This window comes from Lolium perenne, chromosome 6 (assembly GCF_019359855.2).
Source record: "Lolium perenne isolate Kyuss_39 chromosome 6, Kyuss_2.0, whole genome shotgun sequence".
Classification (NCBI taxonomy): Eukaryota; Viridiplantae; Streptophyta; class Magnoliopsida; order Poales; family Poaceae; genus Lolium; species Lolium perenne.
In genome coordinates, this window is record NC_067249.2 from 193,184,384 (window position 1) to 193,207,193 (window position 22,810).

The window sequence follows — 22,810 nt, forward strand, 5'->3', positions numbered from 1 at the left end:
TTGAAGTAGGAGTATTATATTCATGCCCATGATTGTTTCAGAAAAAAATATCGTGCAAAGTTTACACATGCACCCAAGATCAGAAGGGAATTTGCGCATGTTGATTGCTATACTTCCACCATAGTACTGTTTTTTCTCGTTGAACTTCGAGACGTGGTAGTACTGGCAAATGGAGATGAAACCATGCATGGTCTGATGTCACGGGGTCGTGGTCCTCGAAGTGTTGCAATCTGCCGTAGATGAACAAATCCACCCACTTCGAAATACCCATTTCGTACGAGTTCATCCATAAGTCAGAACTCGAAGTCCAAAGATGTCCGGGGTCACCATCATAACAGAGCGTGCCGTCTGCCTAATCCAAGCCGTGATGACAAACTAACAAACCCATGTTCCGTTACCCTTTTTATTCTAGCTAGATAGAATATGCTGCGATGGGTTAGGAACGCGTGAAAAAGAAGGGAAAAAAGAGGACTCCTCACCAGTCGTTGGCACTTGGCACTTTGGCAGCAGTAGCACCACCACCAAAAGCCAAAGGAACGGAGACCTCGAGCCCAAGGCAACTCGGCACCGCCGGTCGCAAGAACTCCCAACTGAACAAACAAACCACGCGAGCGGGGCGGGGCGGGGCGGCTGGTCAAATCTGCGCGTCGCTCCACTTCGATCCGCCGATTCCCGTCGCACAAGGTATCGTCCCGGCCGCAATCCCTCGATCTTCCTCCGATTCCCCCAATTTCTTGTTTCTTGGGCGCCCTCCCTTTCCGTCAGCTAATCTCCGTCTCGCGAGCGAAGATGAGCGACAACCTGATGGAGAAGGTGAACGCGCTGGGGGAGCGGCTGAAGGTCACGGGGACGGAGGTGAGCAAGCAGATGGCGGCGGGGATGAGCTCCATGAGCTTCAAGATGAAGGAGCTCTTCCAGGCGCAGACGCCGGCCGACAAGATCGTGGAGGAGGCCACCGCCGAGACCCTCGAGGGGCCCGACTGGGCCGCCAACCTCGAAATCTGCGACCTCATCAACACCCAGAAGGTCAGCAGCGGGGACCTCATCCGCGGGATCAAGAAGCGGATCGTGCTCAGGGACGAGCCCAGGGCCCAGTTCCTCGCGCTCTTCCTCCTCGAGACCATCGTCAAGAACTGCGACAAGGCCTTCTCCGAGGTCGCAGCCGAGAGGGTCCTCGATGAGATGGTCAGGCTGATAGATGACCCGCAGACGGTGGTCAATAACAGGAACAAGGCACTCACGCTGATTGAGGCCTGGGGAGAGTCGGGTAATGAGCTCCGATACTTGCCAGTCTATGAGGAAACATACAAGGTAATATCAGATGTTTTCCTTTATTTCACCGTCCCTTTTGTTATTATTAGAGAAATCAGCACTAGAATTCATGTACTTTTAGATGACAGGCTCGAGAGGAGCCCTGCTTTAAATTGAATTATGTTTCGGTCTACCGATTCTGTCTTGCGGTAGTGAGGTTAATTTTCCACTTCTATGGATGTCAGCTACAATACGCTCTATAGATTAGATACCTATCATGCATGAACCAAACTCACTACAAAAAACGATAGTCAGTCGACCCTGTTATCACCCATTCTTGTATTTGTTTTCTTTGTTTTGCCACTGCTGACTGCAGTGTTTGTCTTTCTTTCTCTGTGTTCTCATATGAGGCCTTTCCTCCTATTGACAATAAAATAGCAGATCCCGCTACTTTGGTGACAAAAGACCTGCACATACCTGCAAATCAGAATGGATATAGCATAGTTAAATATAGAGTACCAATGACAGTACGTCACATGAATTATTGAAGTGCTTATGGGAACTAAGGGAAGTAGTAAACCAAAATTTACGGAGGTGAATTTTCCACCTTATCTGATGAAAAAGTCAGCCACAATAATCTCTGCTGCACCATTATGTATTTAAGGAAGGGAATCCAATTTAGGACAGCCTACTGAAGGTTGCTTTGGCTATTAGCAAAGTCGTAAATTGCTTCATAGATCCACTCAGACCTCTTTTTAAGAAATAAGAAAAAACTGTAGCTATTTCATCAAATCCCGATTGTGTGGGTGTTCAGTGGAGAAATCCCTGGAGGTTCTGACAGCGCGGCACTCAAAAAGGGTGCTTCATTGGACGGGGTTCCTAATATATAACTCCGCCTGCTGTTGAGGGTTCCGTGGCCGGTTGGTCTGGGGATCAGGAGGTTTGGGCACATGTCTCAGCAACACAAAACGAGGGTTTCACTCATTATAGGACTTGACCAAACATCTCACGAAACAAGCTGACGACAGCCATGTAGCTGTGGAATTACTTTTTCTTTCCCTTGGGATCAGCTTCAACCTCATCGTAGTTATGCACACGGTCAGAGCGATCCCAGTAATAAAATCCCTTATACTGCTGTGGTTAGTAGTTGGTGGTCAATATTAATGCCATAGCTTAATGTCATCATCCTCTATCTTCAGCAGCAGCATTGCCATTTACTCAGTTTTTGTAAATAATATTGCAGTTCAGAAGTGTCCAGTTTTTTTTATGGTAGTATGATAAACCAACATGATATATCCAAGCAGTAAATAAGTGTGATGCTTTGGTAACCAAGGCAGTGATTTGTGGGTACAACTGTACAAGTGATATTGTGCTAATTAATTTTTTGTAGAGCCTGAAATCAAGAGGAGTGCGGTTTCCGGGACGTGACAATGAGAGCCTGACCCCCATATTTACCCCACCACGCTCAGTTGCTGAAGCTGAAGTTGAAGCAAACTTCTCCCACCAGGCATTTGAAGATGTGCATGTTCATACATATACTGCTGAAGAAACAAAGGAAGCTCTGGATGTGGCTCGTAACAGCATGGAACTTCTTTCAACTGTTCTTTCATCTTCTCCTCAGCAGGACGTTTTGCAGGTAACTGCATTTTGTATAACTTTCTTCCCAGTTTAGTATAAATACCTTTTGGCTGCATTACAGTGTACATACAGATATACAGTAGTTGTCTGCATATTAGACATGGATAATAGTTTCTATGCGGGAGATCTGTTTCCTCATGGAGCAATTATTGCTATTCCTGTACTTGTTTTGTGCTGATGTGTCAAACTGTAGAGGTCAGGCTAGTACTGTCACTTGTTTGTATAGTAGGGGAGGTCGGAAATCCACTTTGTCTCCTAGGTGTATATGCACATATGCATGCTTTAACTATTAGGCTAGTACTGCTACTCTTGATTCCGTTGCTATTTTTTGAATTGGCGCAAGTGCTTTGCTCATTTTACGCCAATGCATGCTCATTTACTCTGTCGATGAAAAACAGTGAGGTTTGCTGTTAAAACTTAATGTGGTGTTCTTGTTTAATCTAGTTGATGCTCTAGTTTCTCTGAGCCATCACATGTCCTAATGGAATGGGTCTGTAACATGCCACCTAAACTGCTTTGCTTATTTGCCAGTCTCTTAGCTATACTAGTAATTGAGCACGTGCGCATGCACTTTACATATAATCATATGTAATTGAATCTACCATCATACAAAGACATATAAAAATAACCATTGTTTTTTTCTTCAGAACTGGAATTGTTGCAATTCGTTCAAAAATAAAAAATAAAAAAGATACATCAGACAGTTCATGAATTCCTATAGCACGACAAGCATTGTTGCAACCTCTTGCATTTTCATTGTATTTTCTCCAATAAGTACAGCGTACCTGTTTACCAACTACATAGTCTAAATTAGAAAAGGAACAAGGCTGACATGGACGAGAAAAAGTACCAATCCTACAACTCGGAATGATGAAAAGGTGTGTCAGTTCAAAACAGATGGACTATCTAAATGAAGGCAAGGCCAAAAACAAGGCCAGAAAATGAACAAGGTTGATTTGAAATGCATTTTAACATATTTAAAAATGTCAAAAAATTACAAAAAAAGTGTCTCGTGTATATCTTGACATGTTACATGCTCACAAAGTTGTTTCAGCAAAAACTGACATTTTTGTGCCCTGTGTAAAAAAGACAAATTTTGGTGCTAAAATAATCCATTTCTCGAGATATTTTTTTTCTTTACACAAGGCACAAAAAATGTCAGTTTTATGTGAAACTTTACGTGGACACATGAACATGTCCCTCTACATGCGAATTTATTTCCTCTTTTTTTTTTTTACTTTTTGAAATATGTTTAGTACATACCGGGTGCATATACATTCAGGGAAGAGATGCTTTTTACTCCCATACATGAATAATGTCATTCTGCGACCAAAAAATTATTTTCCTACATGCTGTAGCAACATACTTACATAGATAGGTATGGGAATAATTGAGCAAAAATTATACTCCATCCATTTCAAGTTAATTCTTGCAGATTTGTTTTTTAAAATGAGAGAACATACAACACTGAAACCGTCTAGATACTTACGGTTCGTCGGTTCTAGACCAAATCTGACCAAATATGCGACAATTACTTTCGAACTACTGTACAAACACATCTCGTTTTAACATAAAGGGAGGAGCAGTTTGGACACATACCTTTGCTAATATTTAAGCTTTCATATTAGTGAGAAAAAACACAACCGCTCCAATCTTCCAATTCTGTCATACGTGCACATAGTAGACACTAAAGTTATGGTTGCCCAAGTAGCTATGAGAAAAGGCTCCAAGATCACAGTACATACAAGAATTTCTGCTACACGATCAGTATAACTGTATAGCAGTATAAGAACGAACCTCCACCGCATGCATACTCTGTAGTTATAAAACTTTAAAGAGAGTGCCTACAGGACATACCAAACCTTTGAGGCTTCGACGGACCATAGTTTGAAAACAATCATGATGCTTTCTCAATCCCAGCAGATATGCACGCTGGGACACCCGTGGCGGTGACTGATTAAGCTGAGCATTTAGAATGACGGCCGGCGCCGGACATTGGTGGTCATCCCCCGCACTGCGGCAGGGAGAGGAAGGGTGACAGCTTGATGGTGTTGCTCTTTTTCAACTGGGTTTTCGGGAGCTGACGGCCTGCACTGAGTCCACGAGACCACGGAGTCTATATTTTACAGTTAACACAGACGCATGGGTAGTCCCCTCTCTCACACGCACACGGAGGATGGAAGAAGCAGTGCGAGTGATCTGAAACTATACCAATGGTGGTAAGCAAAGATAAGAGCGAGACAAACATGGCAATGGCGACCTATACCTCTCAATGGTCTTCTAGTTGCGCTGCTGCTCGGTGCCTGCCGCCGTGCTCTCGGTGCGGATACCGCCGTCGCCAGCAGCAGTGGCAGCAGAGGAGAGCATGCTGGAGGTGGAGTGCAGGGGGCTGGACCACACGGGGGTTCTCTGGGCCTCATCGTCATGGCTTCAGCTGATGCCAGGGAGAGGACCATGGCCCATGGGTGATGAGCCGAGGATGGAGGCGTGGCTATTGCGATCGTGATTAGCGATTGTTTCCTTCCTGGTCATGGAATTGTGATTAGCGGCAGTTTTTTTTTTTGGATATTTTGTTTTGAGGTGCACATCATACATCATTGGGACAACATGGGTTGTTAGATTTAGGGGTGTCTATGGCCGAGATTGCCCGGATCTGACACTCTGTGTCTTCAAATATTAAGATAGATCTGTATATATAAAAAAACATAGTTGCTGAAGTTTACTGCTTTATTGAGGATGAGATTATGTTCCCTGATAACGATGATGTTAATTGCAGGAAACAGTCAGCCAGGCGTAAAAAACTTTCTCCTTGGAGTATATATCTCCCTACTATGCTTTGTTGTTGTTGTAGTTTAAACTTCAAAGTACATTTTTTGCTTTACATACTACTAATAAATTGGAAAAAAGCTATTGACAATTCATTCTATTATCGTGAAAGCTGAAATCGTTATTCATGATCTGGTGATGGTTATCTGCTATGTGTTTTGACTAGTTCTTCTACTTCCACAGGATGACTTAACAATCACTCTAGTGCAACAATGCTACCAATCTCAACACACTATCCAGAGATTCATTGAGACCGCTGGAGACAACGAGGCCCTCCTCTTTGAGGCCTTGAGTGTGAACGATGAGATCCAGAAAGTGGTATCCAAATATGAAGAGATGAAGAAACCCGCGGCGCCAGCGCATACAGAACAGCCAGTGGTCATACCGATTGCCACGGAACATGAAGATTCTGGATTTGTTGGCAATGAAGATGCCCTGGTCAGAAAGCCAGCTGCTTCTCGAGCAATGTCAGGCGGAGATGATGATATCCTGGATGATCTCGACGAGATGATATTTGGCAAGAAGGGAGGAAGCAGCTCCCAGGAAGGGCCCAAGAAGCAGGACCCAAAGAAAGATGACCTAATCAACTTTTAAATACCGTCCCAGCAAGTCACGAGAGTTTCTGTAGGGATACACAGCATGTCTGCTGCATTTATACTGCTGAACGATGTCTGTATTCATCCAGTAGAAGATTGCACACTCAGTTAGGATTTGGGTCGGTTGTTTATCTGCACACGATGTCACTTGTCCTCCACAGTTTGTTCAGTTGATATGTTTGCTGCAAACTTCTCTTCTTCTGATTCCATGGTTGAATGCATTAAATGCTGAATTATTCCTGATGGAAAATATGTTTCATCTGTGACTGAACCGTAGCTCCTCTTCTGTCGTCGGACATAATGTGAAGACTGAACCATATAGCTCCTCTTCAAATAGCTCTGTGCTTTTCTTGGTCGAGGTCACTCAGGCATTGCTGCAAAGGAGTGTTGCTTACTTGCTCTTAAAGCTCGGCCAAACACTTGAAATAACAGAATTTTTAATTGGAGCATAACGAGATATAATTGAACCAATCTTGATTAACTTCAATCACGAATCCCCTGATACATTGTACTCCTCAATGGAGGGAGTAGCGTAAAAGAAAACGCAGACAAAACTTTTATCCCCATCCCATACTCAGTCACTGGCCACTAGCTGGAATACAATCTTCCAAACGAAACAAAAGGTGGAACATGTATGCTGGAACCGCCTTTCTGATCGAAATGATTAGCATGAAGACATGAACAACTCTTCAGGCAGTGGCCGGGGCGGCGAGTTTAGCTCTGAGTTCCTTCCTGAGTATCTTCCCCGACGCCGACTTGGGGATCGCGTGGGTGAAGTAGACCTTGTGCAGCCTCTTGTAGAACACCACCTGAAAATTGGCAAACTGTGGTCAGAGATGGCGGATCTACTGCACTATTATTGTGACATCGATTCGTCAGCAGAGAGGTTCTTGCTGCGCTGCCATGTAAGTGTGTCTACCTGCTTGGATACGAACTCCTTGATGGCCTCCTCGGCGATGTCGGAGTCGGCGGCGCGGACCACGAAGGCGACCGGGACCTCGCCGGCGGCATCATCCTTTTGCCTGAAAGTTGTTTCCACGCAAGCAGACATCCAGTTAATTACCACGAGCAGTTGGACCTTCTTGGTGACGCCGAAGGGCTGTGAAAGTTGTCTTACGGGACGACGGCCGCGTCGGCGATGGACGGGTGCGCGATGAGCAGAGCCTCGAGCTCGGCCGGCGGTACCTGCGCGCGCACGGATTAGCTCTTAGAAACTGGCAGACGCTGAAGCAGTGAAATTTTGTCTGTGCAGCTACCGTGTCGCTATACCTGGAAGCCCTTGAACTTGATGAGCTCCTTGACGCGGTCGACGATGAAGACCTCGTCGTCGTCGTCGACGTAGCCGATGTCGCCGGTGTGGAGCCACCCCTCGACGTCGATGGTCGCGGCGGTGGCCACGGGATCATTCAAGTATCCTGCACGTCCATGCGTATGCTGTCAGAGTCAGACATGTCCGTAGCCATGACACGGCAGTCGGCGCTGAAGCGACGTGCCAACGGCAGTATGGCAGTTTACCTTTCATGATCTGCGGGCCGCGGATGCAGATCTCGCCGGGGAGGTTGCGGCCGAGGGAGACGCCGGTGTCGGGGTCGACCACCTTGAGCTGGGCGTTGCGCACCACGGTGCCGCACGAGCCGGACTTGGCCGGCGTCGGCTCCCGCGCGAACGCCGGGCACATGGACAGCACCGGCCCGGCCTCCGTCATCCCGTAGCCCTGCACGCACAGACAAACAACTGGGTGTAAACGGATAGAAAAAATTCGCACCGAATCCATTTTACAAATCCATGTTCGATTTGAAGGAATCTAATTTCAAACTTGACAGCGGATGCGATATGATATGGTAATGCCAAATATCTAAAAACTACTTATAATTATTTGATGGGTTTTATCTGAATGATCCGATTTTCCATTCGAAACATGGAAGAGCATATCTACCACTTACCGAGTTGCCGAGTTCATCTATATAAAACAATAGCACAACTTATCTAGCCACTCTATTGAATATGAAGTCCAATTTTTTTAGAATACTAGGGTACTGGAGCACGCGTCAGTGTTACCCTAGCCTGTTATGTTGTATTCATTCTATCGTCTAGTGTTTTGTTAATCTCGTTCTATAAATTGTTATTTTTCTGTTGTATGGTTCGCCGACCTACTTATATGCATACATATCAGATAATTCATTTTCACCTCGAGTCGGGTCTGTTACTGTTCTGATTAATCAGTGGTCTCATATGTCCTATTCGAATCAAAACCCGGCCATTACCCGATTGCCTTCGGATCCGTAAGAAAAATGGTACTCTCTCCATCTCATAAAAAATGTTTTAACTTTATTTAAATTTAAATGTATGGAGATAATGGGACAAATGTAAGATAGTAGATGCTCCTGTTTTTACACCCGGAGTAGATGCTCCTATTTTCTTAAATGAGTTTTAAACTTATTTTAAAATATCAAAAAAAATTGATTAAAAAAATGTGGCATGTTCGTCGGAGCCCCGCGCAGGCGCACGTGGTCGCTGGTATGGTGCGAGCTGGCCGGGGACCGGGTGTCGAGGTCGGGGTAGGTGCCGCGAGAGGCTCGGACGTGATTAGCTAGCTAGCCGACGTTTCATGGACGTGATGTGCGAACCGTATATGTACGCGTCCACGCATTTGGCAATGGCAACCACCGCCATGTTTGCCAACACGGCAGGCAGCTGCTAGCTGTTCGTACACGTAGCGCGCGTTTCGTAGCCGCAGCTTCTCTAGCCTACAGTAGCTTGTAAAGATGAAAACAAGCCGGTTGGACTCCTCTCCTCCAAGCACGGGTTTTAAAGCATGCTCCGGCATGTCTAGAGGAAACGGCCAAATTATAAAAATTCGCATATTGTTGAACAACGGTGGCACGCATGAAGAAACGCGGAAGACGCATACTTAGGTGCACGCACTTCACTTAAGTCACCATCATCTCTCTCTCCCTCACCTCTCTTCACGTCTTCCTTGCCAACTCCGCTTCCTTCGCCGATGGCTACCGCGACTAAGATCAGTCCTGGCAGGCCGCAAGGCACACACGCATCATCCGCGACTACGAAGCCAACGGACTTCGCGATGCGGGTGCAGTGATTGACCTAGCACGTGGATACATGGCGACCAGGACGGCTACCACGGAAACGGGTGCAACCGACTCGAGCCGGGAGATGGAGGTGCCACCAGGGTTCGTCCCTCTTCTGGGGAACGCTCTGCCACGAGCGAGGGACCCGCCCGCAGTTGCTCCTTCTCAAGTGTCGCCGCCTCCCGCATGTGCATCGGGACCGTCGACACCACCTGCAGCACATCCAACACCGACAACAGTGGTGAGGGTGCCTCCTTCGATGGGGACACTCTCACTCCATCCGATGGTGAGTTCGCATTCCCCTTTTCGACTTCGGTTAGGGTTTTCCAGACTCGTCTGTAGCTCCTCTGATTTGGGTTAGCGTCGTTCTATTTAGGCTAGAATCGTGATCTCACTCCAACCTTTGAAGAATGCGAGCCTTCCACCCTTCCGCTGCAGCAGCTGCACATTGTTGCCGAAAGCCGCGATGGTCGTTGACCACACCCTTGTGATCTTCACCTACTAGACAACAGCTTTCCAAGTGCAGATGTAAAAGCATGGTACCGTTGTATGTGGCTGCAAGAGGCATCCCCAAGGCCCTTTTGCAGGACCTGATGTTGGAATGTAGAGAGATATGTGGAGGTTGTCTAACTAGCTTGTTTGTCTATGAGTGTGTTTCTAGTGCTGGCTTGATGAGACTGTTGAACATATCTTCTTTTTTTGTTTGCTAGGAGTGTGTGCCCCTTTGTAAGTACGGTGCTGATTAAGCTTAAGTACATGTTGTGTGTGATTATGATAATCTCGTCATATTTGAATGTGGCGAAATCTCCCCAAAGAGAACTCCAGATTCAGTCCAGGGCTCCAGGCCACCAAAAGCTTCCATATGTGCGTTTACTCACCGTGAACACCAAGGGCTCCTTTGATTCAAAGGATTTGCATAGGAATTGTGTATGATTTGGTTCCTACGGGAAAAATTCCTATACATGTTGTTTGATTCATAGGAACATATTCTATAGGAAAAATTCCTATAGGAATCTTGTAGTGTAATTCCTATAGGAAAAAAGCATTAGCTCATACCTCATGGAAAAATTCCTTTGCTACAATCAAACAAACTTCATCTTCCTATAGGTTTCAAGTAGACATGCCATTCCAATCCTATACCTTTCATATTCCTATGTTTTTCCTATCCTTTAAATCAAAGGAGCCCCAAGTTCTTTTTGCGCATACGAATCAGACTCAAGGTTATAAGAGCATCCCAGCCATTGGGGCTTCCTGGGCCGAAATCCGGCGCTAAATAGCGCCGGATTGGACGAAACTTTAGTCTGGGAGCGCCGAAGTTTCAGCCATCTCCCCGGTAGGTACACCCGGGGTTCGTCGTTTTCTAGAGAAAAACGTCCCTGGATGACAAATTTCATGCATAATTCGGCGAATTTGACCACTTTTGCTAAAATTTGGCTTATTTTTATTAATAAATGTTACAGTTTAACAAAACAAGACAAGTTTTCAAAGAAATCAAATGGAAACTAGTTGGTGTTACCTCGAAGCGTTCATAAGTGCTCCACCAGATCATCCTGCAGATGTTGATGCATTGTGGAGTCTCGAATCCCCCGACGCATAGCAATGAACGCAGCCCACGATGCCAGCACCTCGATTACGGTGACCTGGTGCCGCCCCACCACGGCGACCAATGACAGACTCGGCGTACAAGCCGGACAGGCAAGCGAGGATGAGCGGGTGCTCCTCGTTTTGGGCGGCAGCCGCCGTTTCTTCTTCAAGAAGCTCGGCGAACATCTGCTCCTCCTCCTCATCGGAGTCAATGTCCGGCCAGGCAGTTGGACGAACACCTGCCGGGCGTGTCGACGATGAGCGACGCGAGGGAGCTGCCCGACGGCGGAAAATAAGCAGAGGGTGGAGGAACGGCGAAATATAAGCTGCTGGGTGAAGGAACGGCGGAGTTGGGGCAACCCGCCGGCGGATTGCCGAGGGGTGGTGCCGGCGGCGAGAGAGCAAAGGGAGGGGAGGAGGGATTTGCGTCTACAAAGTGGTGGGGTTCATCTGTTCTCTCGCCGATAGAGCGGGCCCATCCTCGCTTTTCTCTCGTCCGGAGTACTCGAGCGCTTCCCGAGGGCCCGAGGGCCCGGGGTCCGGACAGATGAAAGGTCTAATTCGGACGAAAACGAGAAACCGGGGGCGCTGGACCGTTTTCGTCCATCCAGATAAAAAAAAACGTCATAGGAGCCTCGTCGGGAGATGCTCTAAAATATGATAAGATGAAGCGATGAACCTGACAGATCTTGTAGTAGGTGAATCTTAGAATAGAGTGAAATGCATCAACAATCCTCGAAGTTGCCGGCTATATTTAAAACTGTCCTCAAACTCAAGACTTGCCTCATTGCAGTCCTCTAACTTGCTACGAATGTTCATCTACGATCCAAAATACGTAGACCAACGTATAACGCTGAAGTCGCTGATGTGTCAGGGAATAAAGCGTACAGATTCGTCCCAGGCTGCCTAGAACAACATCTAATCTGCCTTACGTGTTGGTCCCACTTGTCACCCAGAACAACCCAAAAATAAAACTACAGCGTTTCCGTGATTCGAACTCACGAACGTACACTCGAGCTCACAGTATCACTCAGGCCATCTCCAATGGAGCGATCCATTTCAGTGTGCGACAATGTCCGGGCGCGTTCGTTTGGGTCGGTCGAAATAGTCGAAATCGACCGCGCGTTCGTTTACGTCGGGGTGGCTCCAGCGGCACGACACATTTTTGCTCGAATTTCTATTTTTTATAACATGAAAACATAATTTACATAGTAAAAGAAAGGAAAAACCCTAAGAACGTCTGCGCCTACTGGTTCTCCTCATCGCTGTTGATCACGACGAGCTCCAGAACCACCCACGGCCAGTTGGGAACCTGCGGAACGTACGCCGGGTGCGCCGGCGGTGCTGGAGGTGGAGGCACCCAGGGTTGTGGCTGTGGCGGAGGAGCCCAGGGCTGTGGCGGCGGTTGAGGAGCCCAGGGCTGAGGTGGGGACGCAAACGGGTTGTACGGTGGCGGTTGTGGCGTGGCCAAGTCCTGTAGCGCCAGCTGTCATTCCTGGAAGACGATCGCGACGTACTCGTCGTTGTCGTCCTTGACCTCCTCACTGTGGTACGCCAGCGCCTCGATGTAGTCGTCGTTGTAGTCGTCGTCGTCGTACTGCGCACGCGTCAGCGCCTGCTACGCACGCATCGGCGCCTGCTGTCTTCGAGGACGAGGCGGCGGTGGACGGTCGAAGGGAAAGTCCCTGTCGCCCATGAAGACCGCCCTCCTCCTCTGATCCCTCTCGGACACGAGATACGTGATGCATTTCACTCAATAGAAAACTGAACGAAACTAGATTCGCTGGACTCTAGCTGCATCTGCATGTCAGGCGCGAACTTACGACAAGCGCACGTGAACAAGTTGTCACGCGTTCCACGCGCGCCTTTTTTTGTTGTTGTTGAGATGTTCCACGCGCGCCTTGCTCGTCTCGATCGAGTGGACAGTGGTGTTGTTGCACGTCTACGCGCAAGCCCGGTGGAGTGTAAGTGTAATTGTGTACGTGGTGTGCTTCCTCTCGCTGCTGACAAAACTAGTACTTCTCTACTGTAGTACTAGTACATGTCGTACGTCGACACAAGTCGACAAACACGTTTTCCACTTTTAGCTACTTGTTCGGAAATCAGAAACGCCCCAAACTGTTGTTTGCGATGCTCAAGTATATTCCTACTACGGAGTACTTTCTTTTCGAAAAAGAAAGAATGTTGCTAATTTGTTTTAAAAAATTGATAGAATCCTACTTTGTTATTTCACTAAGGCCTTGTTTGAAAACAGTGAATTTCAGTGTATGGTAGTGTATTTTCCGCCATGAAATGCGAGTGGAAAAAACGCGGCACCCACCTCGCGTCTGAATATCAGCTCAACCCAACGTGTTTTTAGGAGTTTACTCAGGCTTACGTGACTACAAACCGGACTGCCAAATAGCTATGAAGTGTATTTTCGAGTAAATGGATGGGCTGGTATAATACGCGCGTATCCACCTAGAAACCGGGCAACCAAACAAGGCCTAAAAGATCGCATAAGATCCTCGGGCGTAAATTTTTGCAGTCTAGATGAAGCAACTGACCATCGTATGGATCATTTTGCAGTCTAGATGAAACTCCTGCATCTACTGTAGTTTGTACCGGAGCGATACCCAAATTCAGAAACAGCGAAGCAGGGAGCAGGTAATACCTGTCCGAAGATGGCCTGCGGCAGGCGGCCACGTAGCGCGTCCTCGAGCTCCTTGCCGAGCGGCGCGGCGCCGGAGAGCACGATCCGAATGGAGCTGAGGTCGTGCTTCTCCACCCCGGGGTTCTTGGCGAGCGCGAGCACCAGCGGCGGCACCACGGCCGCCACCGTGACGCGCCACCGCTCGATGCCCTCCAGCATGGCCCCCATCTCGAACCTAGGCATCAGCATCACGGCGGCGCCCGCCCGCAGCGCGCACAGCAGCACCGAGTTGAGCGAGAAGATGTGGAAGAGCGGCAGCACGCAGAGCACCACGTCCTCCCCCGCCCGCATGTGCAGGTTCGGGTTCTCGCCGTCCACCTGCTGCGCCACGCTCGACACCAGCCCCCCGTGCGTCAGCACCACGCCCTTGGGCAGCCCCGTCGTGCCCGACGAGTAGGGCAGCGCCACCGCGTCGTCCGGCGAGATGGGAGACTCCGGGACGCTGTTCTCGTCGGCGGCTGACACGAGGGCCCAGAACGGCTGGCAGCCGTCCGGGGTGCCGTCGTCCTCGTCGATGGTGATCACGGTGAGGGCCTCGCCGATTCGGGGGAAGGCCTCGTGCCGGAGCTTGTCGACGTAGGCGGACTGCGTGACGACCAGCTTCGCGCCGGAGGCCACGAGCTGCTTGTGGATCTCCTGCGGCGTGCAGAACGGGTTCGCCGCCGTGCTGACGGCGCCGAGCATGGACGCGCCGAAGAAGGCGAGCGCGAACTCCACGGAGTTCTGGAGCAGCAGCATGATCCGGTCCCCGTGGCGCACGCCGAGCCCGTGCAGCGCCGCCGCGGCCTTGCGGCACAGCAGGTGCGTCTCGGCGAACGTGTAGGTCTTCCCCGTGGCCGCGGTGATGAGGCACGGCGCGTCCGGGGCCGAGGCTGCCGTCGCGAAGCAGTAGTCGTGCAGGGGCATGTGGGTCGGGATGTCGATGTCCGGGAGCCTGGACCGGAAGATCGTCGTCGCCTCCGGTGCCGCCGCCTCCACGGCCGCAGCAGCCGCCGCGATCTGCGGCTGCTGCACCTCGGGCGCCGCCACCGTGATCATGATCCTCTGGTTTCAGGGAGCAGAGAGCTTCTTGGAATGGCCAACGAGTAGCAGAGCCTACACTGCACTGACAATGGCTCGCGAGCTCGTACCAGTGCACGCCTCGAAGGTGGAGGAGCTTAATTAGGTAAGTGAGCTTTGAGGTGGTGCGAATATATGCAGTGGCGACGAGCGGAGGCAGGAGCGCGAGGTGGGTAGGTAGGAGAAGACGTTGGGAGGAGGAAGGTGTGGAAGAGGCGCGAACACGATGGCCGCCGCGCTCTCCCTCGCCAACCCACCTTTCGAAAATCCGCGCATTTTTTTGCTTTTCTTGCAGAAACGCATTTAACTGTTTCTATCCTGATACACTTGCTTTCTTCTCCGATCGGCGCATGTGGATCGTCTATCCATCAGTCATCCTTTCTTCTAAGTAATTGTGCTGCAAAAACTGAAGGATTATTGAACAAACTTATCTAAATAATAGTAAAAGATTAGTCTGATGTGGTGATCAGCACTTCAGCAGAACATCCGTGCTGGTGCATTGGCCGTGGCAGATCTAGCGGCTCGGCAAGCCGGCAAGTAGCACTTAATTTCGCGGAGAGGTACACCCACGCCATGCAGTGTTTTGGGGATGATACATCGATCGATTTATGTTTCCTCCGGCAGCTTTATATAAAATATATTTGGAGGACAACATGAGATCCACGCACATTTTATATTATTAACACTGCGTGTCTGACAGACGCAACTGTAAGATCCGATCACGAAGCTCTCACTAAATAACAACGGCTACCCAATATAGGATATACGATACGAGACTCATTGTATCTTGAGAAGTGTGATGTTACAGTAACTAGCTATGTTACTCTCACTATGAGTAGTCTTAGGACCGGCGTGACTTGTATTTATTGATGGACAACATACAATTATATCGAAACCTACAATAGCTAGGGTACAACACATTAACACTCCCAATTAATCATAACTTATCTAAGTTAATATTGTGTCTAAAAACCTCTAGCTGCCTAGCAAAAAGTGATTTAGTAAAACCATCCTCTAGTTGGTTTCCTCTAGGTATAAATCAAATGTCTAAAAGTTTCGGAGTCACCCTCTCCTGAACGAAGTGATAATGCACTTCAATATGTTTTGTCCTTGCATGAAACACCGGATTAACTGAGAGATACGTAGCTCCACTGTTGTCACACCATAAAGAAGAAGCTCTTGGCCGCGACACTCCCAAGTCACGCGACTAGGTTTGAACACATATTAACTCAGCAATAGCATTTGCTAAGGCCTTGTACTCACCTTCTACACTAGAGAGAGAAACTGTAGCTTTCTTCCTTGCACTCCATATAAAATCAAATTAGATCCCAAAACACAGCAAATCTACTTGTGGACCTTCTATCATCTCAACAACCTGCTGAAAGGAAATTTCCCTCACTAAGTGTTTTGTGTGTTTGATAACAATATTATGATATTTAATTATTGTGCTAAGTGTTCTAGGTAAAATCAGTATCGAGCATAAGACGGCGATCGACCCCTCAAAAGTGAAAATATCAGGACGATGCCCGTAACTTTTTGGTTGTGCAACTATAGGTGTTTTTTGTTGTTGATAGGGGCGCGATGGAATCATGGTTGAGAGAACCCTCCGAAATTTCTATTGTTGAGGAGCTCCAGTCCAGAGACTCTAGCGTCCCCGGATTGGAGACTCCGGCCTCCTAGGCCAGAGACTCTGGGAAAGTTTGTGGACCCCAGGATTTGAGCGGAGTGTCAACTCTGCCTCACGTTTTGTGGTTCGTTCGGAGGTTTTATCCCTAAGATTGGAGACTTCGTACGGAGATTCCGGCCATGTCGTGTCAAAGCAGCCAGACCGGAGACTCGGTTGTTCCCGGAACGGTCTTCTTATACCAGAGACTCGGGTGTTAGTCACCTTCAATGGCTACATTTGTAGAGATGCTATAGCACCCTTCTCCCACCTTGGAAGATTGTACCTTCTATTTTCTCTCCTACATTGTTCAAAAGCTCAAAGTTCATAGATCACAGTGAGGGACTGAAGGCCTTGCTCCCACTGTTGTCGCCGCCTGTGCCAATTCGAGGGAAGGCCTCGTGCCGGAGCTTGTCCACGTACGCGGCCTGCGTGACGAGCAGTCTCGCACCCGAGGCCACGAGCTTCTTGTGGATCTCCTGGGGTGTGCAGAACGGGTTCGTCGTCGTGCTGAGAACGCCGAGCATGGACGCGCCGAAGAAGGCGAGCGCGAACTCGACGGAGTTCTGCAGCGGCACCATGAAGGTCCCCGTGTGTGATGATACGCGTACAGCACGCGACCGTTGGGAACCCCAAGAGGAAGGTGTGATGCGTACAGCGGCAAGTTTTCCCTCAGTACGAAACCAAGGTTTATCGAACCAGTAGGAGCCAAGAAGCACGTTGAAGGTTGATGGCGGCGAGATGTAGTGCGGCGCATCACCAGGGATTCCGGCGCCAACGTGGAACCTGCACAACACAACCAAAGTACTTTGCCCCAACGAAACAGTGAGGTTGACAATCTCACCGGCTTGTTGTAACAAAGGATTAGATGTATAGTGTGGATGATGATTGTTTGCAGAGAACAGTAGAACAAGTATTGCAGTAGATTGTATTCGATGTAAAGAATGGACCGGGGTCCACAGTTCACTAGAGGTGTCTCTCCCATAAGATAAATAGCATGTTGGGTGAACAAATTACAGTTGGGCAATTGACAAATAGAGAGGGCATGACAATGCACATACATGATATGATGAGTATTGTGAGATTTAATTGGGCATTACGATAAAGTACATAGACCGCTATCCAGCATGCATCTATGCCTAAAAAGTCCACCTTCAGGTTATCATCCAAACCCCTTCCAGTATTAAGTTGCAAACAACAGACAATTGCATTAAGTATGGTGCGTAATGTAATCAATAACTACATCCTCGGACATAGCATCAATGTTTTATCCCTAGTGGCAACAGCACATCCATAACCTTAGGGGCTTCTGTCACTCCCCCAGATTCACGGAGACATGAACCCACTATCGAGCATAAATACTCCCTCTTGGAGTTACAAGCATCAACTTGGCCAAAGCATCTACTAGTAACGGAGAGCATGCAAGATCATAAACAACACATAGATTGATAATCAACATAACATAGTATTCTCTATCCATCGGATCCCAACAAACACAACATATAGCATTACAGATAGATGATCTTGATCATGTTAGGCAGCTCACAAGATCCGACAATGAAGCATAATGAGGAGAAGACAACCATCTAGCTACTGCTATGGACCCATAATCCAGGGGTGAACTACTCACTCATCACTCCGGAGGCGACCATGGCAGTGTAGAGTCCTCCGGGAGATAATTCCCCTCTCCGGCAGGGTGCCGGAGGCGATCTCCTGAATCCCCCGAGATGGGATTGGCGGCGGCGGCGTCTCTGGAAGGTTTTCCGTATCGTGGCTCTCGGTACTGGGGGTTTCGCGACGAAGGCTATTTGTAGGCGGAAGGGCAGAGTCGGGAGAGTCACGAGGGGCCCACACGCTAGGGCCGCGCGGCCAGCCCCTGGGCCGCGCCGCCCTACTGTGGCGCCGCCTCGTGGCCCCACTTCGTATCCTCTTCGGTCTTCTGGAAGCTTCGTGGAAAAATAGGCCCCTGGGCGTTGATTTCGTCCAATTCCGAGAATATTTCCTTACTAGGATTTCTGAAACCAAAAACAGCAGAAAACAAGAATCGGCTCTTCGGCATCTCGTTAATAGGTTAGTGCCGGAAAATGCATAAATATGACATAAAGTATGCATAAAACATGTAGATATCATCAATAATGTGGCATGGAACATAAGAAATTATCGATACGTCGGAGACGTATCAGCATCCCCAAGCTTAGTTTCTGCTCGTCCCGAGCAGGTAAACGATAACAAAGATAATTTCTGGAGTGACATGCCATCATAACCTTGATCATACTATTGTAAGCATATGTAATGAATGCAGCGATCAAAACAATGTAAATGACATGAGTAAACAAATGAATCATATAGCAAAGACTTTTCATGAATAGTACTTCAAGACAAGCATCAATAAGTCTTGCATAAGAGTTAACTCATAAAACAATAATTCATAGTAGAGGTATTGAAGCAACACAAAGGAAGATTAAGTTTCAGCGGTTGCTTTCAACTTGTAACATGTATATCTCATGGATATTTGTCAATGCAAAGTAATATAACAAGTGCAATATGCAAGTATGTAGGAATCAATGCACAATTCACACAAGTGTTTGCTTCTTGAGGTGGAGAGAAATAGGTGAACTGACTCAACAATAAAAGTAAAATAAAGGTCCTTCAAAGAGGAAAGCATCGATTGCTATATTTGTGCTAGAGCTTTGATTTTGAAAACAAGAAACAATTTTGTCAACGGTAGTAATAAAGCATATGTGTTATGTAAATTATATCCTACAAGTTGCAAGCCTCATTCATAGTATACTAATAGTGCCCGCACCTTGTCCTAATTAGCTCGGATTACCTGGATTATCATTGCAATGCACATGTTTTAACCAAGTGTCACAAAGGGGTACCTCTATGCCGCCTGTACAAAGGTCTAAGGAGAAAACTCGCATCGGATTTCTCGCTATTGATTATTCTCAACTTAGACATCCATACCGGGACAACATAGACAACAGATAATGGACTCCTCTTTTATGCATAAGCATTCAACAACAATTAATTTTCTCATATGAGATTTGAGGATATTTGTCCAAAACTGAAACTTCCACCATGGATCATGGCTTTAGTTAGCGGCCCAATGTTCTTCTCTAACATTATGCATGCTCTAACCATTTTAGTGGTAAATCTCCCTTACTTCAGACAAGACGGACATGCATAGCAACTCACATGATATTCAACAAAGAGTAGTTGATGGCGTCTCCAGGAACATGGTTATCGCACAACAAGCAACTTAATAAGAGATAAAGTGCATAAGTACATATTCAATACCACAATAGTTTTTAGGCTATTTGTCCCATGAGCTATATATTGCAAAGGTAGAGGATAGAAATTTTAAAGGTAGCACTCAAGCAATTTACTTTGGAATGGCGGAGAAATACCATGTAGTAGGTAGGTATGGGTGGACACAAATGGCATAGTGGTCGGCTCAAGGATTTTGGATGCATGAGAAGTATTCCCTCTCGATACAAGGCTTAGGCTAGCAAGGCTATTTGAAACAAACACAAGGATGAAGCGGTGCAGCAAAACTCACATAAAAGACATATTGTAAACATTATAAGACTCTACACCGTCTTCCTTGTTGTTCAAATTCAATAGTAGAAATTATCTAGACCTTAGAGAGACCAATTATGCAAACCAAATTTTAGCAAGCTCTATGTATTTCTTCATTAATAGGTGCAAAGTATATGATGCAAGAGCTTAAACATGAGCACAACAATTGCCAAGCATCACATTATCCAAGACATTTTAGCAATTACTACATGTATCATTTTCCAATTCCAACCATATAACAATTTAACGAAGAAGAAACTTTCGCCATGAATATTATGAGTAAAGCCTAAGGACATACTTGTCCATATGCAACAGCGGAGCGTGTCTCTCTCCCACACAATGAATGCTAGGATCCATTTTATTCAAACAAAACAAAAACAAAAACAAACAGACGCTCCAAGCAAAGTACATAAGATGTGATGGAATAAAAATATAGTTTCACTAGAGGAACCTGATAATGTTGTCGATGAAGAAGGGGATGCCTTGGGCATCCCCAAGCTTAGACGCTTGAGTCTTCTTGATATATGCAGGGGTGAACCACCGGGGCATCCCCAAGCTTAGAGCTTTCACTCTCCTTGATCATATTGTATCATCTCCCTCTCTAGATCCTTGAAAACTTCCTCCACACCAAACTCAAAACAACTCATTAGAGGATTAGTGCACAATTAAAATTTACATGTTCAGAGGTGACATGATCATTCTTAACACTTCTGGACATTGCACAAAGCTACTGAAAGTCAATGGAATCGAAAAATCCATCAAGCATAGCAAAACAGGCAATGCGAAATAAAAGGCAGAATCTGTCAAAACAGAACAGTTCGTAAAGACGAATTTTATTGAGGCACCAGACTTGCTCAAATGAAAATGCTCAAATTGAATGAAAGTTGCGTACATATCTGAGGATCACTCACGTAAATTTGAATAATTTTCTGAGTTTCCTACTGAGAATTAGGCTCAGATTCGTGACAGCAAAGAAATCTGTTTCTGCGCAGTAATCCAAATCTAGTATGAACCTTACTATCAACGACTTTACTTGGCACAACAATGCACAAAACTAAGATAAGGAGAGGTTGATACAGTAGTAACAACTTCCAAGACTCAAATATAAAATAAAGGTACTGTAGTAAAAACATGGGTTGTCTCCCATAAGCGCTTTTCTTTAACGCCTTTCAGCTAGGCGCAGAAAGTGTATATCAAGTATTATCAAGAGACGAAGTGTCAACATCATAATTTGTTTAATAATAGAATCAAAAGGTAACTTCATTCTCTTTCTAGGGAAGTGTTCCATACCTTTCTTGAGAGGAAATTGATATTTAATATTACCTTCCTTCATATCAATGATAGCACCAACAGTTCGAAGAAAAGGTCTTCCCAATATAATGGGACAAGATGCATTGCATTCAATATCCAAGACAACAAAATCAACGGGGATAAGGTTATTGTTAACGGTAATGCGAACATTATCAACTCTCCCCAACGGTTTCTTTGTAGAATTATCAGCAAGATTAACATCCAAATAACAATTTTTCAATGGTGGCAAGTCAAGCATATTATAGATTTTCTTAGGCATAACGGAAATACTTGCACCAAGATCACATAAAGCAATACAATCAAAGTCATTGACATTCATCTTAATGATGGGTTCCCAACCATCCTCTAGCTTCCTAGGAATAGAAGTTTCGCGTTCTAGTTTCTCTTCTCTAGCTTTTATGAGAGCATTTGTAATATGTTTCGTGAAAGCCAAGTTTATAGCACTAGCATTAGGACTCTTAGCAAGTTTTTGTAAGAACTTTATAACTTCAGAGATGTGACAATCATTAAAATCCAAACCATTATAATCTAAAGCAATGGGATCATTATCCCCAATGTTGGAAAAAATTTCAGCAGTTTTATCACAGGCAGTTTCAGCAGTTTTAGCAGTTTCAGGCAGTTTTTCACGCTTTGCATTAGAAGTGGAAACATTGCCAACACCAATTCTTTTACCATTACTAGTAGGAGGTGCAGCAACATGTGTAGCATTAGCATTACTAGTGGTGGTAATAGTCCAAACTTTAGCTATATTATCTTCTTTTTCATTTTCTTATCTTTCCCACCTAGCACGCAATTCGGCCATCAATCTTATATTCTCATTAATTCTAACTTGGATGGCATTTGCTGTAGTAAAAATTTTATTATTATGATTTTCATGAGGCATAACTTTCGATTTCAAAAGATCAACATCAGCAGCAAGACTATCGACTTTAGAAGCAAGTATATCAATTTTCCCAAGCTTTTCTTCAACAGATTTGTTAAAAGCAGTTTGTGTACTAATAAATTCTTTAAGCATGGCTTCAAGTCCAGGGGGTGTGTTCCTATTATTGTTGTAAGAATTCCCATAAGAATTACCATAGCCGTTGCCATTATTATAAGGATATGGCATGTAGTTGTTACTAGAATTGTTCCGGTAAGCATTGTTGTTGAAATTATTATTTTTAATGTAGTTTACATCAACATGTTCTTCTTGAGCAACCAATGAAGCTAACGGAACATTATTAGGATCAATATTTGTCCTATCATTCACAAGCATAGACATAATAGCATCAATCTTATCACTCAAAGAAGAGATTTCTTCGACATAATTTACCTTCTTACCTTGTGGAGCTCTTTCCGTGTGCCATTCAGAGTAATTAATCATCATATTATCAAGAAGCTTTGTTGCTTCACCAAGAGTGATGGACATAAAGGTACCTCCAGCAGCTGAATCCAATAGGTTCCGTGAAGAAAAATTCAGTCCTGCATAAAAGGTTTGGATGATCATCAAGTAGTCAGTCCATGGGTTGGGCAATTTTTA

General features: G+C 46.2%; 2 protein-coding genes and 1 long non-coding RNA gene across 4 annotated transcripts; 2 read left to right on the top strand and 1 right to left on the bottom strand.

Moving 5' to 3' along the window:
• The first annotated feature begins 470 nt into the window (after positions 1–470).
• On the top strand, positions 471–6,561 carry LOC127306573 (TOM1-like protein 1). Of its 2 annotated transcripts, XM_051337229.2 has the most exons (4): positions 471–684; positions 790–1,311; positions 2,642–2,887; positions 5,899–6,561. In XM_051337229.2, exons 2-4 carry the CDS (start codon positions 790–792, stop codon positions 6,307–6,309), a joined length of 1,179 nt encoding a protein of 392 aa, XP_051193189.1. In that variant the 5' UTR covers positions 471–684; the 3' UTR covers positions 6,310–6,561. The 2 variants fall into 2 exon arrangements, with proteins under 2 accessions (XP_051193189.1, XP_051193190.1); XM_051337230.2 differs by lacking the exon at positions 471–684 and having other exon boundaries at positions 725–1,311.
• A 209-nt stretch (positions 6,562–6,770) lies between these two features.
• LOC127306572 (4-coumarate--CoA ligase 2) lies at positions 6,771–14,938 on the bottom strand. The gene is made up of 6 exons (XM_051337228.2): positions 13,638–14,938; positions 7,827–8,025; positions 7,581–7,726; positions 7,429–7,496; positions 7,231–7,333; positions 6,771–7,120 (listed from the first exon to the last, which is right to left on the bottom strand). Exons 1-6 carry the CDS (start codon positions 14,712–14,714, stop codon positions 7,001–7,003), a joined length of 1,713 nt encoding a protein of 570 aa, XP_051193188.1. The 5' UTR covers positions 14,715–14,938; the 3' UTR covers positions 6,771–7,000.
• On the top strand, positions 9,350–10,259 carry LOC127306574 (uncharacterized). Its single transcript, XR_007854721.2, has 2 exons — positions 9,350–9,686; positions 9,777–10,259. It is a non-coding gene; the product is annotated as an uncharacterized lncRNA (long non-coding RNA).
• Positions 14,939–22,810: the final 7,872 nt, after the last annotated feature.

Bases quoted from the DNA above. Each gene is read 5' to 3' on its own strand.
- LOC127306573 (XM_051337229.2), top strand. From the start codon at position 790: ATGAGCGACAACCTGATGGAGAAGGTGAACGCGCTGGGGGAGCGGCTG. The intron at 1,312-2,641 runs GTAATATCAGAT...AATTTTTTGTAG, and splicing joins TCTATGAGGAAACATACAAG to AGCCTGAAATCAAGAGGAGT. The intron at 2,888-5,898 runs GTAACTGCATTT...CTACTTCCACAG, and splicing joins CTCAGCAGGACGTTTTGCAG to GATGACTTAACAATCACTCT.
- LOC127306572 (XM_051337228.2), bottom strand. From the start codon at position 14,714: ATGATCACGGTGGCGGCGCCCGAGGTGCAGCAGCCGCAGATCGCGGCG. The intron at 8,026-13,637 runs GTATTACCTGCT...CTGTGCGTGCAG, and splicing joins CGCAGGCCATCTTCGGACAG to GGCTACGGGATGACGGAGGC. The intron at 7,727-7,826 runs GTAAACTGCCAT...ATGGACGTGCAG, and splicing joins CGGCCCGCAGATCATGAAAG to GATACTTGAATGATCCCGTG.